The 22,955-nt window shown below is 36.6% G+C and overlaps 1 protein-coding gene across 2 annotated transcripts; it reads right to left on the bottom strand.

The window, feature by feature from the left end:
- Window positions 1–131: 131 nt before the first annotated feature.
- Window positions 132–21,148, bottom strand: DYNC2LI1 (dynein cytoplasmic 2 light intermediate chain 1). 2 transcript variants are annotated; one of them, XM_059841173.1, is made up of 13 exons: window positions 21,033–21,148; window positions 20,105–20,225; window positions 19,678–19,712; window positions 19,228–19,297; window positions 19,015–19,103; window positions 16,723–16,909; window positions 14,207–14,275; window positions 12,781–12,858; window positions 11,203–11,279; window positions 10,779–10,849; window positions 10,176–10,273; window positions 8,904–8,996; window positions 132–2,569 (listed from the first exon to the last, which is right to left on the bottom strand). In XM_059841173.1, exons 1-13 carry the CDS (start codon window positions 21,044–21,046, stop codon window positions 2,504–2,506), a joined length of 1,068 nt encoding a protein of 355 aa, XP_059697156.1. In that variant the 5' UTR covers window positions 21,047–21,148; the 3' UTR covers window positions 132–2,503. The 2 variants fall into 2 exon arrangements, with proteins under 2 accessions (XP_059697156.1, XP_059697157.1); XM_059841174.1 differs by lacking the exon at window positions 132–2,569 and adding an exon at window positions 4,694–4,798.
- Window positions 21,149–22,955: the final 1,807 nt, after the last annotated feature.

Here is a 22,955-nt window from a genome sequence, read left to right as displayed (position 1 = left end):
CAGCTGTCTTGGTTTGGAAAGACAGGTGTCTGCTAAGGAAGGCAGGAGCCTCCCCTGAAATGGAGAATGTAAACTCTCCCCACCCCTCTGAATTCTATAAATTTTAAATTAAGGGGCTCTCAGGCAAAAAATATGGGAGCAGGAAGTAACAGTTCTTTAATAGGGAAGAAAATAAAAGGATAAAATAAACAATGCAGTACACGAGAACAACACTGACAGAGTCAGAACTCAACCTGACACCCTGTTGGTCAGGGTGTTGGTAGCAGTCCAGCTGGAAATGTGGCTGCAGTCTTCCTGAAGTGTCAGGTGTGGTTCTGCTGGAGCAGGGATCCCGTAGAAAAGGGTGTAGTGTTCCTCTGAAGATCCAGTGGAAGAAGAGGCAGCTGCTGTTCCTCTGGGAAATCCAGTGGAGAAGAAGCTGTGCTGGTACTCTAGAATCTCCAGATTATATCCAGTTAGGAATGCTTGGCTCCTCCTTCTGGGCAGAGCATCTCACAATGGGATGCTGTAGTTCTTACCAGTCATGCAGTGACATTCAATAGCCTGTTATCAGCAGATGGCCCCTCCCGAGGGAGGAGTGATTGTGGAAGAGATAAGGAAAACTGCCCACTTGGCACAAGACAGCTGCCATACAGATGGTAATAGAATACATCTTGCCTTGCAATTTGGAACATCAGCTATTGCTGACAATTTTTAACAACATAGCAATGGTGCTCTAATTTTTTTCCCCACTGTTTTGTTTTTTAACTACTACTGATAAGTAGAGGGATCCAACTGCTAGTAAATCTCATTTCTAGGATTGCATTTTCAGTCTTATACCTTGTTTTGATACTGTTTGAGGAATTTGTAGACAGGAAACAAACCAAATATGTGTAAAGACAGAATCAAGAAATCACTCCACTTTAATCTTATACACACTATACAACTGATGAGTGAGGGATCTTGAAGCAGTATCAAAGTTACCCAAGTTGGTTTTGCCTTGTAAATGATAGTAAATCAGTGAAGACAAGTTATTTATATAAATTCTTTCTTTTCACTGTCAAGTTCTAATCTTGTTTTGGAAGCAGTTTATGAATTACAATGAAAAAAATATGTTTGTTTAATAATGTTTTGGTTTTATTTAATAAAATGTCCATTTAACTAGGGAAAAAGTATGAAAGTTGTCAGAAGCAATGCCATTTTCATCTTTGGAAATTTTTCTCATGGGCCTTTCAAAATTGAAAACGTAACAGATAAAGAATTCCTAAATTTTATATCTTATTTTCATGTTCTGTGAAGAAATTAGTTTTTGCAGAGAGATAGATTTCTCCGAGGAGGTAAGTATATCTGTATCTTAAAATTCTGTAATTATATAGCTAGTTTTATATGGTAGTTTTGAGATGAGGCAGTTCATAACAAGGAATTTTAAATAAAATCCTCAAGGTAATACAGTATTTCCATTTAAATGTATTTTTCTAGTATCTTTATGCAAAATATTCTGAGATATAAATGTTGTTATCAGAAAAACATCTGGTGAATGAATATGTTAAAAATAACAAATAGCTTTAAATAGCTGGAAAGATACCAGATTAGTCCGTCTCTCCCATTTTTATGAGCATGTAGGGTTGATCTGGTTTGCCAAGTGACTGTTTAGACGTTCACTCTCTGACAAGTCTGAGCTCTCAGGAGACACCTCTGGCTTTAATCTGGATTGTTTTGGGTATTCTCAGAATACTCACTGCATCTCACACTAGTGAGATGTGCATGGACAAAAAACCATTCCTGCTTTAGGCTGAATGTGAATCAATAATACTCTCAGCACTAATCAAGTATTGTCAAATTAATTAATTAGACTGACTTTGAATATGTGACAGAATTTAGAAACATCCATCTTCTAAACTCTGTGTGACATTAGACATTGGAGGAAACAAAACTGTTTTAAACTGTATGATTCTGTGACAGAAGCACCCTTCTGAATTCAGGTCAAAGAAGGCTTTAACTCCACTTTATTCTGCCAGTTTTAGGGGTTTTTTTTATTTATTCAAATATATCAAACAAATATGCAAGTATTTCTTAAGCTTTGGTTTTGAACTACAAAAAGAAGCCTAGCACAATACACAGTTTCATATTTTGGGTGTGAAAACTTGTTTGTATTTAAATATATGCTTAAAGTATTCAAAAGTAAATCAAATAATGTGTTATAGATTAGGTTGAACTGACTAATGCCAGTCTTCTACTAAATATAGTCTTCTGCTATATACAAACCCATCTGACAGCAATCAGCAATCTAGAATTCCTTTCTCCCCGGTTTTTAAAACTCTTTGCCAGTGCCAAGATGAACTAATTTGGACTGAGTGAATAAACAGCTCCTTTAATAAAAATAACAACAGGAATGCTTAATAAGTACCAAATTCATAGTTTGATATTATATATTTTCAACTGCATCAGATGAAATTGCTAATGTAATGTAAAAATTATAAAAATAATTTTGTAAATGGTGTTAAATTGAAGACAGAGCAGTTCATCAATCGGAGTCAAAATCCATTTCTTTCCAGGATTTAGAGGCATTTCTTTTGTATTGTTCAAGTTCCTAAAAAGAAACATAAATACATATTAAGCTAATTTTCTCATTACTGAAGTCTCCAGAAACTTCATGTATTTATTTGGCAAATGTACGTATGTACAAATGCTTTTCACTGCAGAGAAGATGTAGTGTAGGGTATTTCTGTATTTAACAAAATTATCCTAAAATTGCTATGAATTTTGCCACAATTGCTGTCCTGTAGGGAGCTACATTTTGCTGTACTTTAGATCAGTAGGGTACTAGCAAGGTAGACAAATGACCTCATCTCAGTCAACTGGGAGCACTGAAGCCTAGAAGTTTCTAGCACCATTACAAACAGTTTCCTCTGCAGAATTTTATGTAGGGGTGTGTACTGTCAGGAGTACTTTCTAAAGATTTTTTCAGCAAAAAATAATAATTTAGGAAGCATTATGATGGCTTTTCATTTACTTCAGAGTAAGGCTTCCAGGAAATTTAGTGGAAGATGATGCTTTAATGAGGTACTTTTAGACCTAACCCTGTACTGCTTGCAAGACAAAAAACTCACCATATCTTACTTAGATCAGGAAAGAGGTGGACATAAACTAGTGCTCAGCATAAAATGTAGCCAAGACCTTCAAAAGTGGATATGTGTTTTACAGTTGTTATTTTGATTTTAATAGAATGGACTTTAGAGAGTAAGAGAGGTTTTGCTGTAGGCATGTATCAGCATGACAAAAATAACGAAATTCACACTTGGTGAATTTAACCGAAGTATTAACTATCAGTCCAGAGCACAGAGGGAAGAAGAAGAAATTAAAGGGCAGAACAACAAAGCAATCAAAATTTTAAGATTGTATGGAAGTAATAAATGGAATTTTCTCTCAGGAAGTAACTTCAGCACCTTAGTCAGAAGTGCAGAGTTTACAGAAAGCACCCCAGCTGTATAAGCAAAGAGAAGATTTTTAGTTGGTGCACATTCTTCCTAATGCTTGTAGGAGTCTGCTGGTAGGGTTAAGTGACTCCATGGGGGACTGACATAGAACATACTGTGTCTAGGCTAAAGCCACTAAGTTGCATTATTAGCTACAACTCCAGTACTGTCAAACTGTTCTATCTCTAAGCTGGTCTTTATCAGTATTTTCACTCCCTCATTATTAATATAAAGTAATTATGATCTTGAAACATACTGAACTGTTGGGAACTTGCCAGCAGTTGGGAATAGAAAAAATACTGTGGTATTTTAAGGAGCACGTGGCACCTGATTTTTGCCAAGTAATTTCATTTTAAAACTTTCTTAAAGCTTCCAGGAAGTGGTAAAATTAGATAGCCAGGTTTTATATAATGACAATACCATATGGGGGTCATGTCTACAGGTGTTGGCTAAATAATTACCCTTGCAGATTTATCCTCTAACTAAAGTCTTTCAAGAAAGAGGCAGATAATTTAGTAGAATTAATTTTTCTCTATGTTTAGCTAGCCTAGGAGGCAATTCAGTGTAAAGGCAATTCAAAACAATACAAACATGCAAAGTTTCAAACCACAGCATATATTAAAGCTCCATCCACTACATACAGAAGTACAGAACAAAATTATAAGTATTTATTTTGGACGTGTATCTAGGTAAGGCTAACATTTAAACAATGAGAAATGAAAAAAAAGAAAAGAAAATTTTACTAAATGGGAGGATATTTAGGAAAAAAAAATCTTTTAACAAATGTCAGTGATTCAGGAGGGAAAATGTTATCAGCAAAGTACACTTGCCTAGTTTCTATGCAAAATAGAAAGTAAAATACATCCCTGTATATCAGAAATGTAATGGAAAATTCTTTCAAACACTACTTAAAGATCACTCCAGAGACCGCCTTGAAAAAGGCCCCTTCCCGCTCATCAAGTTCTATACTGCAAACATGAACAGAATTCTAGAACAGACTGATGATACAATCAGCTAAGAGATCATCTCTCCAGAGAAAAGAAGATCCTACAAAATAATCTATCTCAAAGTACACCAAAATCTTCATGCTAGCATTATGCTACTCTTGTTTTGTGGGTGTAAGTGTAGGGGGCAGAGATCCGATCTACAAAGAAAAAATATGGCAATTTAAATGTGCTTTCTATGTGATCTGAATGCTTTAAACATAATTAGTGCTAGCAACTTATCACAGATATCTCAACATTGGCATAAAGTGGGCTTAAATTTTTTTTTTTTAAACCTTTATGCTTCTCTGCTTCTGTGTTTCTGTAAATTCTTCATCTGTCCAATGGGGGAGATCACACCTAATCTCATAAAGGTACTGGGAAGAAAGACTTAACTGATGTTTGTGATGCACTCAGATAAGGTAACATTACCACACACTCTCAGAGAAAAAAAAAATTAATACTTTTGTGTTCATTGAAGTGTCTGAATGGCAGGTTGAAAAATAAGGTACATAAAGAATAAGGATGATGAAAAGAAATACTGAACAATTGAATTGAGACATCAGCAAAATAGTATATGATCATGTAATTAAAGACAATACTACAATGTCTACAAACAATAAGGAAAAATTAAGATTGCAGGAAAAGCCTTAATTCTTGCATTTCCTCTGTTCTGAGTGACTGATACGGCTTCAACTTTCCTTTTTGTGCAGTTTCTTACTGGAAGTGCCCTCAATCTGGAACATGGTGAAAGCAACCAAGTACTGAAACACTAATTAAAAGTCTTAAGGACAAAAACTTTAGTAGAAAATTTAAGAACCATGCTCTAATAATGCTCTTTAATTTGGTTTAAAAATGAAATCTTTTTTTACCCATTTGGACAGCTTAGTAAATATGCTAAATAACTTTTTCTCTTACGAAGACTAGCACATCCTCCTGTGGAGAAAATGAAAGTTGGTACTGCTCAGTTATGCAGGTTAAGGTAAGGGCCTGTTATATTTCTCTGCCCAGTAATACTGGTGTGACCAAGGGCTCATGGCACAGAAATCTTCTGTTTTGTGGAATGCAACTGAAATGGTCTCCTGAAGTTCAGCAATATGATCATGTCAGCAAAGTATGCTGAAAAAAATATGGCTCTCAGTCTGTTGGTCAGCACAGTCCCCATGTCAGCTGCAGATCTGACATGGAGGTGACAATTGGTTGTGAGTTGATTAGGTTGCTGCAATTTTAGGGGAAATGCAACTATTCTTCCTTGTGAGATATAGAATCTTCTTGTGTTTATGACTTTTTAAAGTCTTAACAGTTAGATCTTTGTTTGTTAAGATCTGCTTCCATGTCTTGTTAGCTGACACCAAATGGCACCAGGCATCTACTTTTTTTGACCTCGCTTCATGGCATGAGGCTTCAGCTAGAACTGGCACCAATCCCTGAAGTAATAGCCCTGTGTAACAAGGACCAGTCACTGTGAACTTTGGCACTGCATGATTTCTGAAGCACGTGAGTAGGAGGCTCTCCAGTTCATTGAACTCAAGGTTGAGCTTTATCTGTTGTATCAATGAATGAGGCTGCAGTCAAATGTCCAGATCAAAATGTCCAAACACCTATTTTGAGCATTAGCAGTGAAGGAATAACAGGAAACAAAAACCTGCAAAAAGACACCTTAGAGTACTTATATCTGTGGCAGAGAGCATTTCTAAAGGAAAGAGAACAGACATTCCCATGTGCCAGGCTCTCACTGCCACAAATATTTAGAAGGAACTAAGGAACAAGACTTTCATGCTCCCCATAGGTTCTCACTGATGCAGGTGTATACATGTAGCTCTAATCAGAAATACTATTTTTAAAGATCTCACTCTTATTCAAATTATGTATGTACCAAAAACCAAATTAGGGTGACCTGAAAGCATCAAAAGCCAAAAAGCTAACAGGGAATGGATAGAGGATAAGTTTTTGCCATGTGGTTTATGTATGAAGAATTGAAAAAAACCTAGACATTTAAGGCCTAATAACTATGCAGATTTTTTTTTTTTTAAATCTTGAAAGCCCTGCAAAAACCACAAAATTCAGGTAATTCCTGGAGAAAATCTGCTAGTAAAGAATTACATTAGAGATAAAAATTTCAAAAGGGTCCCTGGTGTTGTATTCTCTCTCAGAGCTTAACTACAGGGAATGAAAAGCAGCAAACAATTCCAACAGCACTATTTCATATAAACCTGTGCTATGTATGTCTGTGGGGCAAGAGAGATGTGCTCCATCTTGAAGAAAGACAGAGTGAGGAAAAGACAGCCTCAGAAAGCTTTCCAGAGCAAAAATGTTAAGAAAGTGGTACATATCATGGTTAACTCTGAAAATATTAAGGAGGCAAAATAATCTGGTCTAAAAGAAAGCAATTGTGTCAGAAAGCTGATGAGCTGGACTCTTTAACTACAGCCAAACAGCATCTCGGATAAATGCTGGCTAACAGTACCTTAGAGTCAGCCAAGGACTACCTTGGTTTTTTTTAAAGTGTTTTCTTACTTTATATTTAAGAATTAAAATTCAGTCTTTTACCCTGCTAGAATGCAGGCATATCCTTCAATCGAAATTACGAAGTTGGAAATGATTTATTTAAACTTTGTATTATTGCCACAGTTAACTCTAAATCTATTACGGTATTATCGAGCAGTCCTGATGAGGACTGAGTCAGTCAGGTATTGCTGGTTCTTCTATCAGAGGCAGTGACAGGGGCTGTGTTTTGCTTCCCTTGCTAGTTTTGTGCTTCTTTTTCTTTTAAAGCTTATCTTTGAGATAAATAAGCAAATAGGCTATCATCTATAGTCCAAAGTAACATTAATTAACCGAAAGTAACCCAGAAAAATGATAACATGAAAACATTCATTGTCATCACATGATACTTTTAATTTTGCATTAGGTCCCATGATTTCATTAGTAACACCCTGCATATTGACCATCTTAAAATATTGGTCCTCCTATGCAACAGGTACCATAACACTCTATAAAGAATGTCAGACACATAAGGAATTTAAAAAGTTGCTTTAAAAATACGATTTTTTTGCTGCTTTCCATTGAACTGGAAAACTGAAGGACACTTCAAGAAACACTACATCTACAGAGTTCTTTTCTTTTAGATATATATTTCTAGCTTGGTGCAATTCAAATTCTTACTATAAAACATTTTAATAATGTGCAAATAATCTTGTAAAAATTAAACTTCATGATAAAAACTTAGGAAATGGAGATAACAAAAGCAATTTTCTCTTTAATGCTCAAATTACTTGCAGTAGTCCAACAAAAAGAAGCTGTAATAGTTTGCAATGCCCTTGAACAGATTAAGATTCTAAAAGCCTGTCACTTTTGTTTAAAAACAGAAAATTAATAATTTCCTGTATGATTTAATCAATACATACCAGTATCTTCTTTTGCAACACATTATTATGTAAAAATAACAAACCTAGTACACTATATAGTTATTTTGAGATATGTAGCTATACTGAATATGTTTGTATTATAAATTCCAAAAGCAGTGTGCTTTACAAATTTAAATGATTTCTAAGACTGCTCTTGATGTGACAGAAATTCAGAACTGATACCTACATTAACAGGATATTGCAGGTAATGTGCAGGTTCAAAGGCTGCAGGGGATTTTTGAAATTGCTTTATTCTTTGGATAAATCTTGGTTTGATTTTAACAGACCCATACCTATGAACATACCCATACTGATGAAAACTGTTATGTACAGTACTGCTACTCAGCTGATGTTATATATTCTTAGTTGTAAAGCAATCATTTACCTTCACCTAGTTTGCCACAGAATGTTTCTACAAAATTAATTCCCCACTAATCTAGAGAAAGGCAGAAACACTTCAAAATTTTAAAGAAAAAATAGAAGACCCTTTCCCCATTGAAGGTCTTTCCTGGAATTCAGGTGTTAAGCCACATGGCATCACTTTGTGGAACAATTTCATTCACTCTATTTAAGATAAAATGTCCATAGCCTGCAAATTCAAGTTAGGAATGTTACCATCTCAGTACCTTTCCAGTTTAAATAAGTTTTGAATGAGAAAGACAGAAGTAAAGAGTCCCCAACACAGACCTGGATATTGCTTCCTACATTTTCTGTTAGTCAACACTCAAATGAGTGCAGAGTGAAGAAATGAGGAAATGACTGTCAAGAAAGCTTCCAAGTTTATTATAGTGAGTTAATTTTAGAGTACATTTGAGGGAAATTTTGAATTCTTAATTTCTAAAGAAACTCAGAGCCAAAACTTTGGAACCTAACAATGGTCTACTGTCTTAGTATCTTAACAATGGGGAAAAACCTCACAACCAGCTCCTAAGCTGAAATCTAAAGCTGAAATTATTTAAGGGCAAAAAGGGGAGGTTTGAGTATATACTATTAGTTAAGCAGTGCTGGTGGCTCTGGAATACCTGACTGTGAACAGCATTTGGAGAATTACCACACACCTGGTTTTTCTGAGCTCTCATGACATCAACTTCATACTCAGCATATTGACTATCCTGTGCAGGGTCCTTGGTATCTTGTAAATCACAGAAACTCTAAAAGGAGAAAACACAAAACCCCAAATGATAGAATTTATCTTCTTTTAATAAGAAAAAGTCTTTTAATAAGACACTACAGAAATTACAGTATTTGCTTTTAAAACAAATATATTACAAGCTTGCATTTATGGAACAATTTTGTGCTACAGGACACAGATTAGTTAAAAAAACCAAAAACCTCAGTAAAATGAAGAAAACATAAGAGTGCAGCTAGATTCTAAAGGGCAGAAAATATTCTTATGTGGTGGTTGGTTATTATTCTTGAGCATCAAAGTGAAAATATCCTTTCTGGTCCATGATGTTAGGGCACAGTTGAGGTTTCCCTTGATAAACTATTTAATACTCATGATTAGAATTCAGTTCTGGTTATCAGAAGCATTACTTCAATAGCTGAGAAACTGATTGCTGTCTTTGCCAAATATCTCCATTTTCATTTCCTAGCCTTGAGCACACTATAATTTGAATTCCAAAGAAGCAAATACACTAATAGTAAGAAAAACTATCAAATGAGGAGTGTTTTTTTTTAAATGTTGTCCTGCGTGATATGATTTCTCCTAAATCATATCAAATGGAAAGTACAAGAAGGCAATAATATCAGTGATGGAATAAAATAAAGCAGAGTTCTACTTCCTAGGTGAGGCAATGGAAAAAGAGGGTTACAATGCATAAAAATAGCTTCAAAGTTTAAAGCCTGCTGTGGAACCAAACAGGAGACTGTGAATTTATTTGGCAAATGTTTAAATCTTTGATTAGACTGATACACTGATGAACAGTCATGGAGCTTGCCAGATGAGAAGTGTATCATTTCTCCAGCTGTTTCAAGGGGAGTTCAGGGGTAGGTGCAGGAGGAAATATTTGTTTATTGTGTTTAAAGGCTATGAGGAAAAATAATATGAAAACTAACACTTCTCTATAGTTTCTGAGAAGTTTAGTCTTTATCATGCTGGGGCATTTTATACTAAGAACAGCATCTTTCATAATTTCTAGATGTGGAAAGGTGACTGACGATGTAGAAGCACTACTACATACAAGCCTTTATCTTTTAAAAATGTATTAAAGAGAACTGCTAAGTGAGACTGAAATTCCAGTCAGTGGACTTGAAAGACAAAAAGGAGCAGGGATATTGCTGCTATTCTATGAGAAAAGCAGCTGTATGCATGGAATATACATCCCTACCTTGGGAGGAAATGTTTTCTCAAATACTTTTTTCCATAGTTCCAAAGGTGTGTTGGCACGCATCTTTCCAAGATCACTGTCAGAGGCAGGTGGTGGTCCTGAGGATCACAGCACACATAAGATAAGTGTGTTGTCATAACAACATAAATCACAGAATAATTTTGCATAATGAACCATCTAATTTAGTATTTTACCTTCTACACTGACAAGCTGCAACAAGTTTGAAAAAACCATTGATCTTCTACCATGAAATGTGATGAGACATTGTCAGAACTCAGGACATCCCTCTAGATGTCCTGAGTTCCGACAAGAGGTTTTGTATACTACTACTACTACTACTACTAATTTTATTTTATTTCAGATCTAAGCTTATTGGTATTTTACTATTTTACATAGTCCAGAGACTTTACTAAACTTCATAAAAAACCTGCACAAATAATTCTCAGTATTATACTGAATCATGATTTTAAAATCTATAAGCTATTTCCTTCAGTAATCTGTTAAAACTGATACTGATGTGCTGTAATTTATCTATTTGCTTAAAATGTTTTTCTTGTTTTCAAAAGAATTAAGCAACAAACAATGAACAGGAAATGTTCTAACCTATTTGGCTCATTGAATCCAGGCCTGCTGGTATAAAGAGAGGTTTGCTGGGATCCACTGATACAGACTTGCTAAACAGAAAAAAAGAAAATTTATCAAGTGAGCATTTAGTAATCAACAAAAAAACCAGCATTATTCTAGCCAAGACTAGAGTCTTACTGGGGTTTGCATATAAATCATGTAAATAAAATAGTACTCAATTCCAGTGGCAACCACATTTTTCATTCATCGGTTTGAGGATCAAAACTAAGGAGTTATCACTGTTCTTAGCAGAGATAGGCAGCTGAGTCACAGAAGTCCAAGAACATGAACAAAAATCTTTCAGGATAATATTTACGGAAAAAAAGTTTTTATGATTAAAATATTTTTATTAAGTAATTTTATGCTCAGAGCAAGACATTTAATAGTTGAACAACAGCATTACCTTTTATCGTAGCCAAATGCCAAGTGATTAATAAGAGCACGGGCTTTCAGCAGGAGAGCCTCAGATTTACTGGTAAACTAAATGAATCAGAAAACAAAATATACATTAGGAACTTCCATCATAGGTATATTGCATTTTGCCATCTACAAAGAGGATAGAGCCTTTCTAATTAATACCTGACCCCAATAAATTTGGTATATGTTCACTGAATTAACTAGAATAAAAATCTCATATTCCCTTTCAAAAACATCAATGTATTTGTTACTGGATATCAAGAAAGATTAAAAATTAGAATAAATAAAGATTAAAGAATAATTTAAAAAAAAATACTGATTCAAAACTTTTGAAATATGTATTAGACACAAGTCTTTTCCCCAAGACTGAGTTAAGATTTTAAATTGCATTAAATATTATCCAGAATACAATAAACATTTAGAAATGTAATGAGTAACTATATAATTGTCATAAAAACAGCTTAGAAGTGGCAGAATAGTACAGTTTTATCAGAAAGCAATTTTCAGAATATATCCTCAAACAACATGCTTCTTCTTGTCTAAGGGCTTTTGTATCCTAACAGATGCATGTCTTTGAGAAAGAAGTCAGATCCATGCTGTGAGAAATTAGGTTTCCCCTTCTCATTTCAATGACAATCAGGATTAAGCAGACAAAGAGATTTATATTCTAATTTTTAATTACAATAATGCTTAAATACTAAAAAACCCCAACCAAGACAGTTGTACTTTCAGTAAACAAAAGACAAATTAATGTGTCAGAGTGAAAAAGCTTTACGTGGATGCAAAAGGACATGCTGGGATTATAAGTATTCAAAGTAAATATAAGTTGTTTTGATAATCACTAAGCTACTATTAAATATTATTTATTACATAAATGATGGTTGATACAATTAGACCCATCTTCTGATGCACAGTAAGCCCAAGATGCAGCGTTTTTGGACTGCAAATCTCAGCATGCATGTTTCTGTCTTTACTTAGAGAATGATCTGAAAAACTAAAATAAATACTTCATTGTCCTCATGTTGGCATCTTTCTACCCACTTTTGTAAGGAAGCTCCTGTCCTTCTTCAACACCTTAAGTGTAGTAATCTGGTATACATAAACTACTGTGAAAATGAGCCAATGATTTTAAATTTAAACTGAAATTAAAAGCTCGGTCACTTGATGTAAGTTCATGCTTCTACCAAAAGGGCCAGTTTTCTAATTCCATCTAAGGCAATCACTTCTGCCCATTCTCTTTTCTTGTTCCAAAAAAAAAAAAAAAAAATTGCCCAAGATGCAGTAAACTCAATGCAGGAACTAAGCTGGCTAACAGATAACTATTTTCATTTAGTGTTTGTTGACACTGGGAATTGTGTAGTTGGTTTGCTCACAAGGCATGTCCCTCCATCCCCTGCCAGTACAGTGACTTGTTCAACAGATAGCCTCATGAAGAAAGCTACTGTAAAACCAATGAAATCCCATTTTCTCAAGGAGTTTTATAGTACTATTTTTAAAAATATTGTTTTGTAACACAAATATTGTTCATCTTTTCTATTCTTAATTGGAAAGTGAAAATACATACCACTAATGAGGCTCCATAATAATGCGAAATGAATCGAAGTGTCTTGCTTATTATTTTTCTAATTTCAGAGTCAAACTCCTGAAAAAGTTAATAGTGGAACACAGATGTAAGAAAAAAACCCCAAAATACTACAGTTAGAACTTTTCTTTTTTTTATATCAACTGCAGTGCACTTAAGCTACAATATATAAGGCTTTCAGCTGTCAGCATAATTATATCTTAAGACAGAATCAGTAACAGCCTACTCTAAAAAGAAATGTCACAATTTCTCTTTGTTTCTTTTTTACAGATGAAGCCAAATTCAGGCAATATGTTAGTCCGGGAAAAGTTTTTAAATTGAGAATGCAGATTTAATTTTCAATTAATTTGTTTGATATTGTTTTAATTTTTTACCAATAGAAATGCTGCCTACTAGAAGATTAAGATTTTTTTTTCTTTTTGTGAAAATATTTAAGTAAATCTTTAGGTATATGCTGTCTAAATTCTAATACCTGCAAGATTTGAAAGGTGCATCAAAATACCTTTTCATCCATGTCTGTTTAATCTGAGATCATACAGATGGCCGTCCCTGGATAAAGTGGGTGCAAATGTGGTCCCAGTGATGCCTGCAGGAGTCAATCCATAAACCCCCAAAGGAATCAGGCTGGCATTTTGTCCTTATTACATGAGAGCAGTTTAAGGAGGTCATGGCTCAGCATAAAACTTTGGTATGAGAGAAGGCAAGTCCCTTATTAATAAAGAATTCAGTAACTCAGAGAGTCAACCAGGTATCAAGTGCACTGTGTAGCCATCCAGAGAAGCACAGGCTGCCAGCACAACTGCTAAAAATGAAACATACTGTCCTAGTTTCTCATGATCAAGTGCAGTGAGTACGCGTTCGTTAGGGATTTTTATGTCCTGGGAGACATCCAGCAGTACTATGACATTTCTTTCCTCCCCTCCATAAAAGGTGCAATTCCTCAATTGTCTCTAGAAACTTAGGAAGTACTTTAAAAGAAGTTCTAGGCTGAAGCTGCCACAATGAGAAAAAACCATCTGATCAGCTGACTTGAGATGCACCACTCTTTCACTGCCATAAACGTACAGCTGCTGTCACAAGGGACAAGTGGAGCTGGATTTCTCTCATTATAAAAGGAAATCATCCATGTGGTGTCTTCTTGTTGAGACACAAGTTGCTGCAGACCAAGAAGGGAAGCATTTTCTACATACATTTCAAAAATCATCAGTTTGGGGGTGTTTTGTGAAGGAATGACAGTAGGCCTTCCTTAATGCTGTTGGATGGAAAGATTTTTTTGGACTTTTGGTTGTAGAAGACTGGCTTTCCACCTTTACTTCAAAAGATTACTATTCTATTGGTGACATTTTAGTATACAGAGTGTTTACTGAGAATAATTTAATTATGAAAAAGGTACTTAAATATTACTTACATGAAAAATATCGTATTTGCTTCCAATTATCACCAAAGGTATTGGAAAAGGGTCAACTAATGCACTGTCCTGTTAAAAAGATATAGGACAGTTAAGCTCTATAAACAAACTGTAGAAGATTGCAACTGTTAAAGCAACTGAAAGAGGTCAAAATAAATTCACAGAAGACAAAGCTTTCCAAACCTTAAGGTAGAGGAATCAACTTCATTGCAATATCCATATTATATTCTACCATTTCCCCATTTTCTTCTTAAATGGTCAGGAAGGAATCCCTCTGAGCAGTTAGAACACTTAGTGGAATAAATGGGCTTACACTATATACTTCATTATTAGATGGGAAAGGAAGAGAGGAAAAACCTCATGTATTCATAAAACACCTGCCTGGCTGGATTAGTAGAACTGGATTTTTGACACATTCACATTCTTTGGATAAAATCTAAAAGAAAGCAGACAAAATCTCAAGAAAAATAAATTGAAATATTTGCTTGTGTCACACATTTGTCCTGCCCACATTCTGTTTTCCAAAGAAACAATATTTAATGTGAATTGCAAATGTTTGATATCAGCACAAAGAGGAGACATCATCCAAGAATCTTGAAAATGTGAATCAGTGTCAATGGAGGAAAACAGTTCTAAAAGTGCAGACTTATGTGCTAAATAGCTAATGTGGGATAAAAATTTTAATAAGTGAATTACAAGAATTCTCAAGTGATCTGGAAGGGTTTCCTGTAGTCCATATGAAATGAGATAATCCCCTTGTGTGTTCAAGCAATTATTTATTCAAGCTGCTTTGGCTGCAGCAGTGCAAGAAAGGTGTGTTGTAGTAGAGGTTGGTCCAACTGCTCCCTCCTAACCCCAGGTATTTCACAGGCAGGTTAAATGACAGAGTGTTGACAGAAGCTGCACATACTGAAAATCCTCTTCTTGGAGAGGAGAAATAATGGCTTCACTCATACACTGTCAGAGAAAAAGCTTTAAGCAAAACTATGACAACTTAAAAAGAATATATAGAATATAAAACTGAAAAAAAAAAGTTTTCATTTCATAACTAAGAGGAGAAATTTTGGATAACATCAGAAACCTTAAAACTAGCACAGTGAACTCTATTCATGTTTTGATTGTGGAATTTATTTTTGACTATGGAGTAGTTTAGATGCAGCCTTTTTGAACAGGGTCTGCAATTGATATGTTTTATCATCATAGCAAATTATTCTTTAGCCAGGTCGATGAAATATATCTTAATCCTTAAAAATATAAGTATTTCATTGATTCCTCTTTATAATAATATGTTTTGCCATTAAAAGGCACATAAAGATGTCCATAAACTATCATTTCATTTGACTATAAAAGATAGTATTTTCTTCTAATAAACTGACACAGTTTTTCTTTGAACAATGATAAAAGTAAGAAGAGAACCAAAGGTAATATAATATTTTATTTGAATTATTGATGTCTTTGATAATGGAAGATAAACAGAAATTTTAGTTCAGAATGTATAGTTGTGTTTCCTACAGTGCAAGAATAACAAGTTTTCTTAACAAATAATAGCATTATTATTTTTCTTTATTGCAACAAGCTCACAAATTTCTGATATGTAAAACCCTATATGAAACTAGACACTATGGTCATAATTTATTGCCATTTATTTGTGCATGTAGGTGTTATCTTTTTGTGAATTACCTTCTCTAAAAGTAAAAACCAAAATAATCCCAATATCAAACCCCATACGCTAAATCTACAGAGAAGCTGCATATCCTGCTTTCCTCATATATTTTGAGTTACTTTTAAATTTCTGAGCTCTACAAGCACTGGCTGTATTGAAGCATTTTATAGAAGTTACAGTAACTAGATTTACATGCCAGGTCTTTGAATTGTTGAATACTTATTTATGCATTATATACACACAACATTTGCAGAGGTTTAACGCACAATGACTTTTCATTTCTATTGTGCATAATCTAGTTTAGCTTTTCCAGAGATTTAGTTAGCAATTATGTTTAAAGGACTGATGTTAACATTTCTGAAACTTTATAATTTAATTAGTTGTCAGATTATCAAAAGGCATTGAGTTTGTGATAGACATTTAAATAAATGCAAAGTATATAGTCATGTTGATGGCTGTTATAACTATATTCTTTGCTTAAATTTGTACCTTCAGCTAGTCTCTTGCTAGATGACTTTTGTACATTCTAGTTTTCATCTTCATTTTTAAAAGATGAGGGGGGAAAAAAAGCAAACTGCTACTCTAAAACTATTTCTTTTGATTGGTGTAACATGCCATAACAATCACATTAGATATCTAACAAAAAGATATAAGAAACCTTCTTTCCTTGTTTCTGCTCTTATTGAATTTTTTATTAAATTGCTATAATTTTCCAGTGAACAGGTTCATCTACATCAAATGGATTTTCAGTCATGCATAAAAATCTAAAAGAGTTGTTTATGATTTTCTAAAGCATTATCTTTAACTGTATAAAGGCCTGTGACATCTGGAGAAAATATTAGAAGTAACTTACAGGGTGATCCCTCTGCAGATTGTTCCACATTCTCTGTTTAATTTCAGCAGCTACTTCAGGGTTGGTCTTTTCTAGTTTGGTTAAAATTTTGTTCACGTGGTTCCTGGTGACCTGCAGAAGGCTCTCCATAGTAGTCCAGAGTTCATGAGGTTTGGAGAGATCCAAGACCAGAACTACAGCAAATGACCTATTAAATAGGCATTATTTGGTCACATATTTAGTGCATGAGGCAGTCAGCGTTTTCATACAAAACCACACCTGTACTGCAAATGTGAACATCTACCTGCTAAGACAGAATTCAATGTGACAGCAAAGCAAGTTGGCTTTTAGGGATATTCTGAACTCTGAAGAAACCTTTCCCTTGTCTCTTGTTCAGAGCTATTATTTTGGCAACTTTCAATCAAGCATTGTTTTTGGGGACTGTCTTCAAACAGTAAAATATGCAAATATCCTCAGCCCTGTAGTTCCCTCCTGTACGACTGAGGATTTCTGCTGTTATGTATCCCTGCCATCCCATAAGTCTACAACCCCACACCAAGCAACGTTAGCCAATGGCTAGGATCTTTCCTAACTATTACCTGTATTCCCTGTATACCTGGGAAAGTTCCCTACTTTCATTATTCTTTTCTAGTATGAAATGAAGAAAACCTGGTTAAGGACAATATTCTGTGTCATGGACTGTGACAGTTTGTTGGAACCTTGAATGGATGCCTGAGAAAACTCTTCTGAAACATAAAAGAGTACTCATGACATCCTTAGCTACTACCAGACTTTTAAAGGTGAATTGTTGATGAGAAATCTTTTACATCTGAAGTCCTCTCTTCCTAAAATCCTGCCTCCCAAAACACCAGCTGCATTTAAGTGCAACTGTAAAGATCACTGCAAATGCAGTCATCTGAGTAGCTGCCATCATTCCATCTCATTCTAGCCTGACTTGAAAAAGGGGATTCCAGACCACAGTGGTATTACAAAAGCTATGAATCAAACTGAGTGTTCAATTTCATTTTAAAATGCTGTGGGGAAGAAAAATCTGGTGAAAAGTCTCTTGATGAAACTAGATATACTTTATGGAACTTTTAAATAAGCAAATTGCTTGAGTACAAGCGAGAAAACCAGCAAAATGCACTTCTATTTGTTGAAATAGTAGAATTTTTACTGGCATGTTAAAATATTGCTTTGTGAACAGAAGTGAATTGTTCTTACAGAACATTGCTATCCCAGCAAATAATCTTAAGATTATCCACGTCAGAAAATCTCTTATCAGTAAAAAAGGAAGAAAAGACTGATGGAGTTAGAGTTCAATTAATTTAATTTAGTCAGGGGCTGAAAAATTATACTTAATTTTTTCTCTCCCAAGCTCTTCTAGAGACAAAGAGCTTCACATGCCATAAGTGTTTCATTTTAATTCTCTCTTAGTCTCTCAGCAAATAATGGCATTATCTCAGTAGTCAAAACAGAAGCAAATATACCTGATAAAAATGATATCCCTCCTTTTTCTTCCCCACAGAAGTTAAAGCTCAATACCAATGAAATAAAGCAATACATCATAATACAAAACTTATCTTTTGATCCTTTTCTCCCCTTTCAACTCCCATCTTCCTTAATTAAAAAAAAAACACCATAAAAAGCACCCCCTATCACCTTGTCATTTCCTCATGCAATTTTTCATGCATTTCTTCTTATGCTATCCATTATTTTAATGGAATTTTTTAAAGTACATTCTTTTCATTTGATCAAAAATTTCGTTTCCTTTTGTTTTCAAATAATTTCAGTAGCTCTGGTTCCTCTGGGAAATGTCATCTGTCTGCTGGGAAATGACCTTCTCATTAAAAGGTCATTTCCCAAAAATCCAGAGGTGTTTTTGTCACAGTTTTTGGCCTTGTTTTTCACCCTAAAATATCAGTCACAGAAAGAGCATCTATTTGTGCACATGGAAGTAGGAAGCATGATTTTATTTTTCATCTGTTCCCAAACTGTTGTTTTGCACTTCACTGAGCATAAAGATTTAATGTCTTATCTTTTTCTGTATTTCTTGTTCTATCTACTTAAGGCCAACCTACTTCCACCATGTTTTGCTGAGATTACTTAGAACTTATTTAGGAGAGCAGCATGAAAAGGAAGACTAAAGCAAAGCATTGTGGTATTACAGTGATTCTTAGCAAAACCCCATACATGTTCTATCTTACACTTTGAAAGAGGTTTTCACAAAAAAAAAAAAAAAAAAGGTCTCGAGATTACTAATGTCTGAAGGAAAGCTCAAACTAACTCTGGAATTGTAATATTTACACTTACCTTATGTTGTGGCTAGTGATTGGTATTCGAATGAGTTCCACTAATGAGGTTCCACCACCTAATTCCCAAAAATGAGCTACATCTTTAGGCTGCAAAAGAGTTTATGTTATTTTTAGGGGGGTGTGTATATATATATATATATATATATATATATATATATATATATATATATATATATATATAAAGATATGGTAAATTATACTTTATACTCACTGTATTGTGTCTCCTTGCTCTTCTTCCAAAAGTATATTCCAAGGCTAATGTTGGCTTTGGAGACTCTTCCCTAAAGGAAAAGTAACTGAATTTTGTCAAGATCTTCTAAAGAAAGGAAGTTAATTCTATGGTTACTAAATTGTATTTATCAGTCAGTTCAGAATTTGGCTTAGAGACAGCAGTACAGAGAAGACACTTTTAGACAGGAGGTATTAGGTACAGAAGACAGGAGACACAGCAGCACCAACCCAAAGAAATCAGTCACTACAGCTAGCACTGGAGAAGGACTGAAAGGATCACCTGAGAGGTTATAATGAAGGGAAATAAGTTCATTCCTAAGTGATAAACCAGTCACAGAACACATCTGCTTACATGCATTATGAATTATCACACTATACGACTGTTTTCAAATCTACAGCTGAAAATTACTTTAAAATATTTAACACATACCTCTCAAGGCATCTCAGTATGATAGTGCTCTTTCCCTGGAAATTAAAAACAAAGAGGAACTCTACTGTACTGTATTTAAAGTTGTATCACTAAGTCAAATCCATTTAACATTCCAATAATAAAGTACCAGAAAACTGCAAATGCATGTAACTGTTTGCAGCCTTTTAGTGGAAACTCAAGTCCAATTTTCAATCAGAATCAAGTTACTCTACCATTATTATATGTATAAACTAATAGACATGAGAAAGATAGTAACAGGAACACTGTACTTAAACAGACATTAGCAATCAATTAGACCTCTGTAGAATGAGACCATGAGGTATTATGTCTTTAAAATTAAGTGAACCTTAACATCTGAAAATACGAGATGTTTTCTCTGACACAAATTATGTTTGAAAAGTGTAGAATTGTACAGTATTTAGATTACCCCGTTTTTGTTTCCTATAAATAATATTGATTTTTCCCAAACTTCCCCTGGCTTGACATCATCATCATCAGGATTTTCTCTCTTCTCCACTTCAGCTATAGCAAGATCCCATAAAGTATCACTAGTTGGAAGAAAACAAAGTAAGAAGAGAATAGTTAGAGAAAACACACACCGTAAGCCCTAATTCCTGAAAAAATCTAAATTAAGGTTACTGTGGTGTAGATGACTATTTCACATCACCAGCTCTCTGCTTGTCTAAATACTTCTAACCAAACCAGCTGAAGAGACATTCCTCAATAACCCCAGCAGCCACTTGTGGCACGTAGTCAGCACGTACCAGCTGTACAGCGGGAGGCTTTTTTGGGCTACCTTTAATCACAGAATCACAAAATCTATTAGGTTGGAAAAGACCCCTGAGATCACATAGTCCAACCTGTGACCGAACACCACCGAGACAAGTGGTAACTGAGTGCCACGTCCAGGCTTTCCTTAGAACACCTCCGGGGACGGTCACTGCAGCTCTTCCCCGGGCAGCCCAGGGCGGCACTGAGACACCTTTGGAAGGCTGTGTGGCGTGCCAGCCTTTCCGCGGGAGGCTGCGGCAGCTCACAGCCTCTGGAGCCGGGCACGGCTGGGGAGAGCTCGGGACGTGCGCTCGGTGTGCCAGGAAGATGCTGCGAGGGCAGCGAGGGCTCCCCGTGTTCAGGTCCACCTGCAGACCCCGGGTTTGTGGGGTCCCTTACAGAGGCAACCGGACAAGGGCCAAGCGTGCCCCGCCTGCCCTCGGCCCGGCTCGCTTTAGGAGTAGAGGCCGGAACGGCCCGTTTTAAGCCCTCCTTCCCTCCCTCCCTCTTCCAAGCTGTCCTCCCCGGCCCCCAGGACAGCGGGAGCGATCCACCGTCTCCAGCCCAGACACGGCTCCCGGTACCTGGCCTTGGGCATCGCTGCGCGGGGCGCGGGCCCGGCCGCCCGTGGCCATGGGAACGGCGCGGGGCACGCCGGGAGCTGTAGTTCCGCGGGGGGGAGGCACGGGGGGCCCCGGCCCCGCGCTCGGCCCCGCGCTCGGCCCAGCCCGCCCCGCTGCCGCCCTCAGAGGGAGGGGCCGTGGGGCGGCTCCAGCCGGGGCTTGTTCGGGCTCCTGGCCCTGGGATCCGCGGCTGCCTCTGTGTGCAGGGTTCCCGCGGCTCGGTACCGGTGCCGGTGTGAGGGCGCTCGGGGGATCTCGACTGTAGCCGCTCTTGTGAGGGGACAAAATACTGCAGCTGTGCAGGAAGCCAGGGATAAATAAACAACAGCTCCGGGAGTCTTATTTGACCTCGGCCTTAAACGCTGGCTCCTGATAAACTCATGGACCATAGTGAGCTTTGTTACCAGCGGGGGGAGTGAAACGAGGCCTGAGTAGTTCCCGCTCCCTGTGAACTGCTGTGTAACACACAGTAAGTGTAGGTTTTTTACAAAAGTTATTGTGTAATTATTTTATTGCCCAGGGGAGGGCATCGAGGGTGGGTGAGGGACTGGGGCATCTCTCTCAGGAGCGAAGGCTGAGGGTGCTGGGGCTGTTCAGCCTCGAGGAGACGCGAGGAGAGGGAACATCACCAATGTCTGTCAGTGTCTGCAGGGAGATGTCAGAGGATGGAGCCAGGCTCTGTCAGTGGTGATGAGCAAAAGGACAAGAGGCAGTGGGTAGAAAGCAGAAGCCAGGCTCTGCTCAGTGGTGATGAGCAAAAGGATGAGGCAATGGGCAGAAACTGCTGCATAGGAAGTTCCACCTGAACGTGACAGAGAACTTCTTTACTGAGCAGGTGACAGAGCACTGGAACAGATTGTGCAGAGGGGTTGTGGAGTCTCCCTCACTGGAGGTATTCAGGAACCAACTGGACACAATCCTGAGCCATGTGCTCTGGGATGACCCTGCTTGAGCAGAGAGGTTGGACCAGATGACCAGCTGTGGTCTCTTCCAACCTGACCCGTTCTGGGTTTCTGTGACTTCGTAGTTACAAAGGGCATACAAAGTAACACACTGTAACAAACAGGGGCTGGATTATTTCAAATAAGATTCTCAACAATCAACTCCAAAAATGGTGGGCTTGGATGAGAAAGCAGAATTTAAAGGGTGCAGTAAAACAGCACGATGACTTTGAGTGTGAAATGGGCATGGGATGTAAGTGAACCCAACAAGTTTGAAGTATCCTTCAGAGAGGTGGCCCAAAATCCAAGACAGCAATTACAGCTCTCTTCTGTAGCTGAGGAGCTGCTTTGTATCTTGAGAGAGTGGGGACAGAAAGACCTGACTAAAATCATTCAGTTACCTGTTTGATCAAAGCCAGGAAAATGGCCTCTTTCATAATGATTAACTCAGATTTCATTTTAACTGTTCCTTTTTCCTTGCCCAAAGAAGGCTGAGTATCCTAGCACTGACCCTAAGTAATGTCCATTCTTTAAATAAGATTCTTTTTTTCCTAAATTTAGCTTGCATAATCACTCAGTTTCAGTTCCAGAAGCCTTTATATAGATATTTTTGTTGTTTTTAATTACTTCCAGGTTTTTTGCATGCAAATTATCAGGAATTTACTAACCTCCTATGGAAACCATGGTCTTACTAATTAAAATCCAGAAAGAAAAGTATGTAGTGTTATACAGTGCAGTTCATGCTGATGTCTGTCTAAGTGCATTTCTTTCACCAGTTTCAGTTCAACAGAACACTTCTGATATCTTGGTATATATATGAAGCCAGTACTGATCTGTAATCAGCATCTAGAGGTAGTAAAATCCCAGGACAAAACTGCTCTTGCTCTGCCAAAGACAGCAAAACTATGGTAGGAATTGCTCCTGGCACTTTGACCTATGCAGG

The sequence above is a fragment of the Haemorhous mexicanus genome, chromosome 3 (genome assembly GCF_027477595.1).
Source record: "Haemorhous mexicanus isolate bHaeMex1 chromosome 3, bHaeMex1.pri, whole genome shotgun sequence".
Classification (NCBI taxonomy): Eukaryota; Metazoa; Chordata; class Aves; order Passeriformes; family Fringillidae; genus Haemorhous; species Haemorhous mexicanus.
Note: the sequence above shows the minus strand (reverse complement) of the source record. Positions and strands in the feature narration are given on the sequence as shown.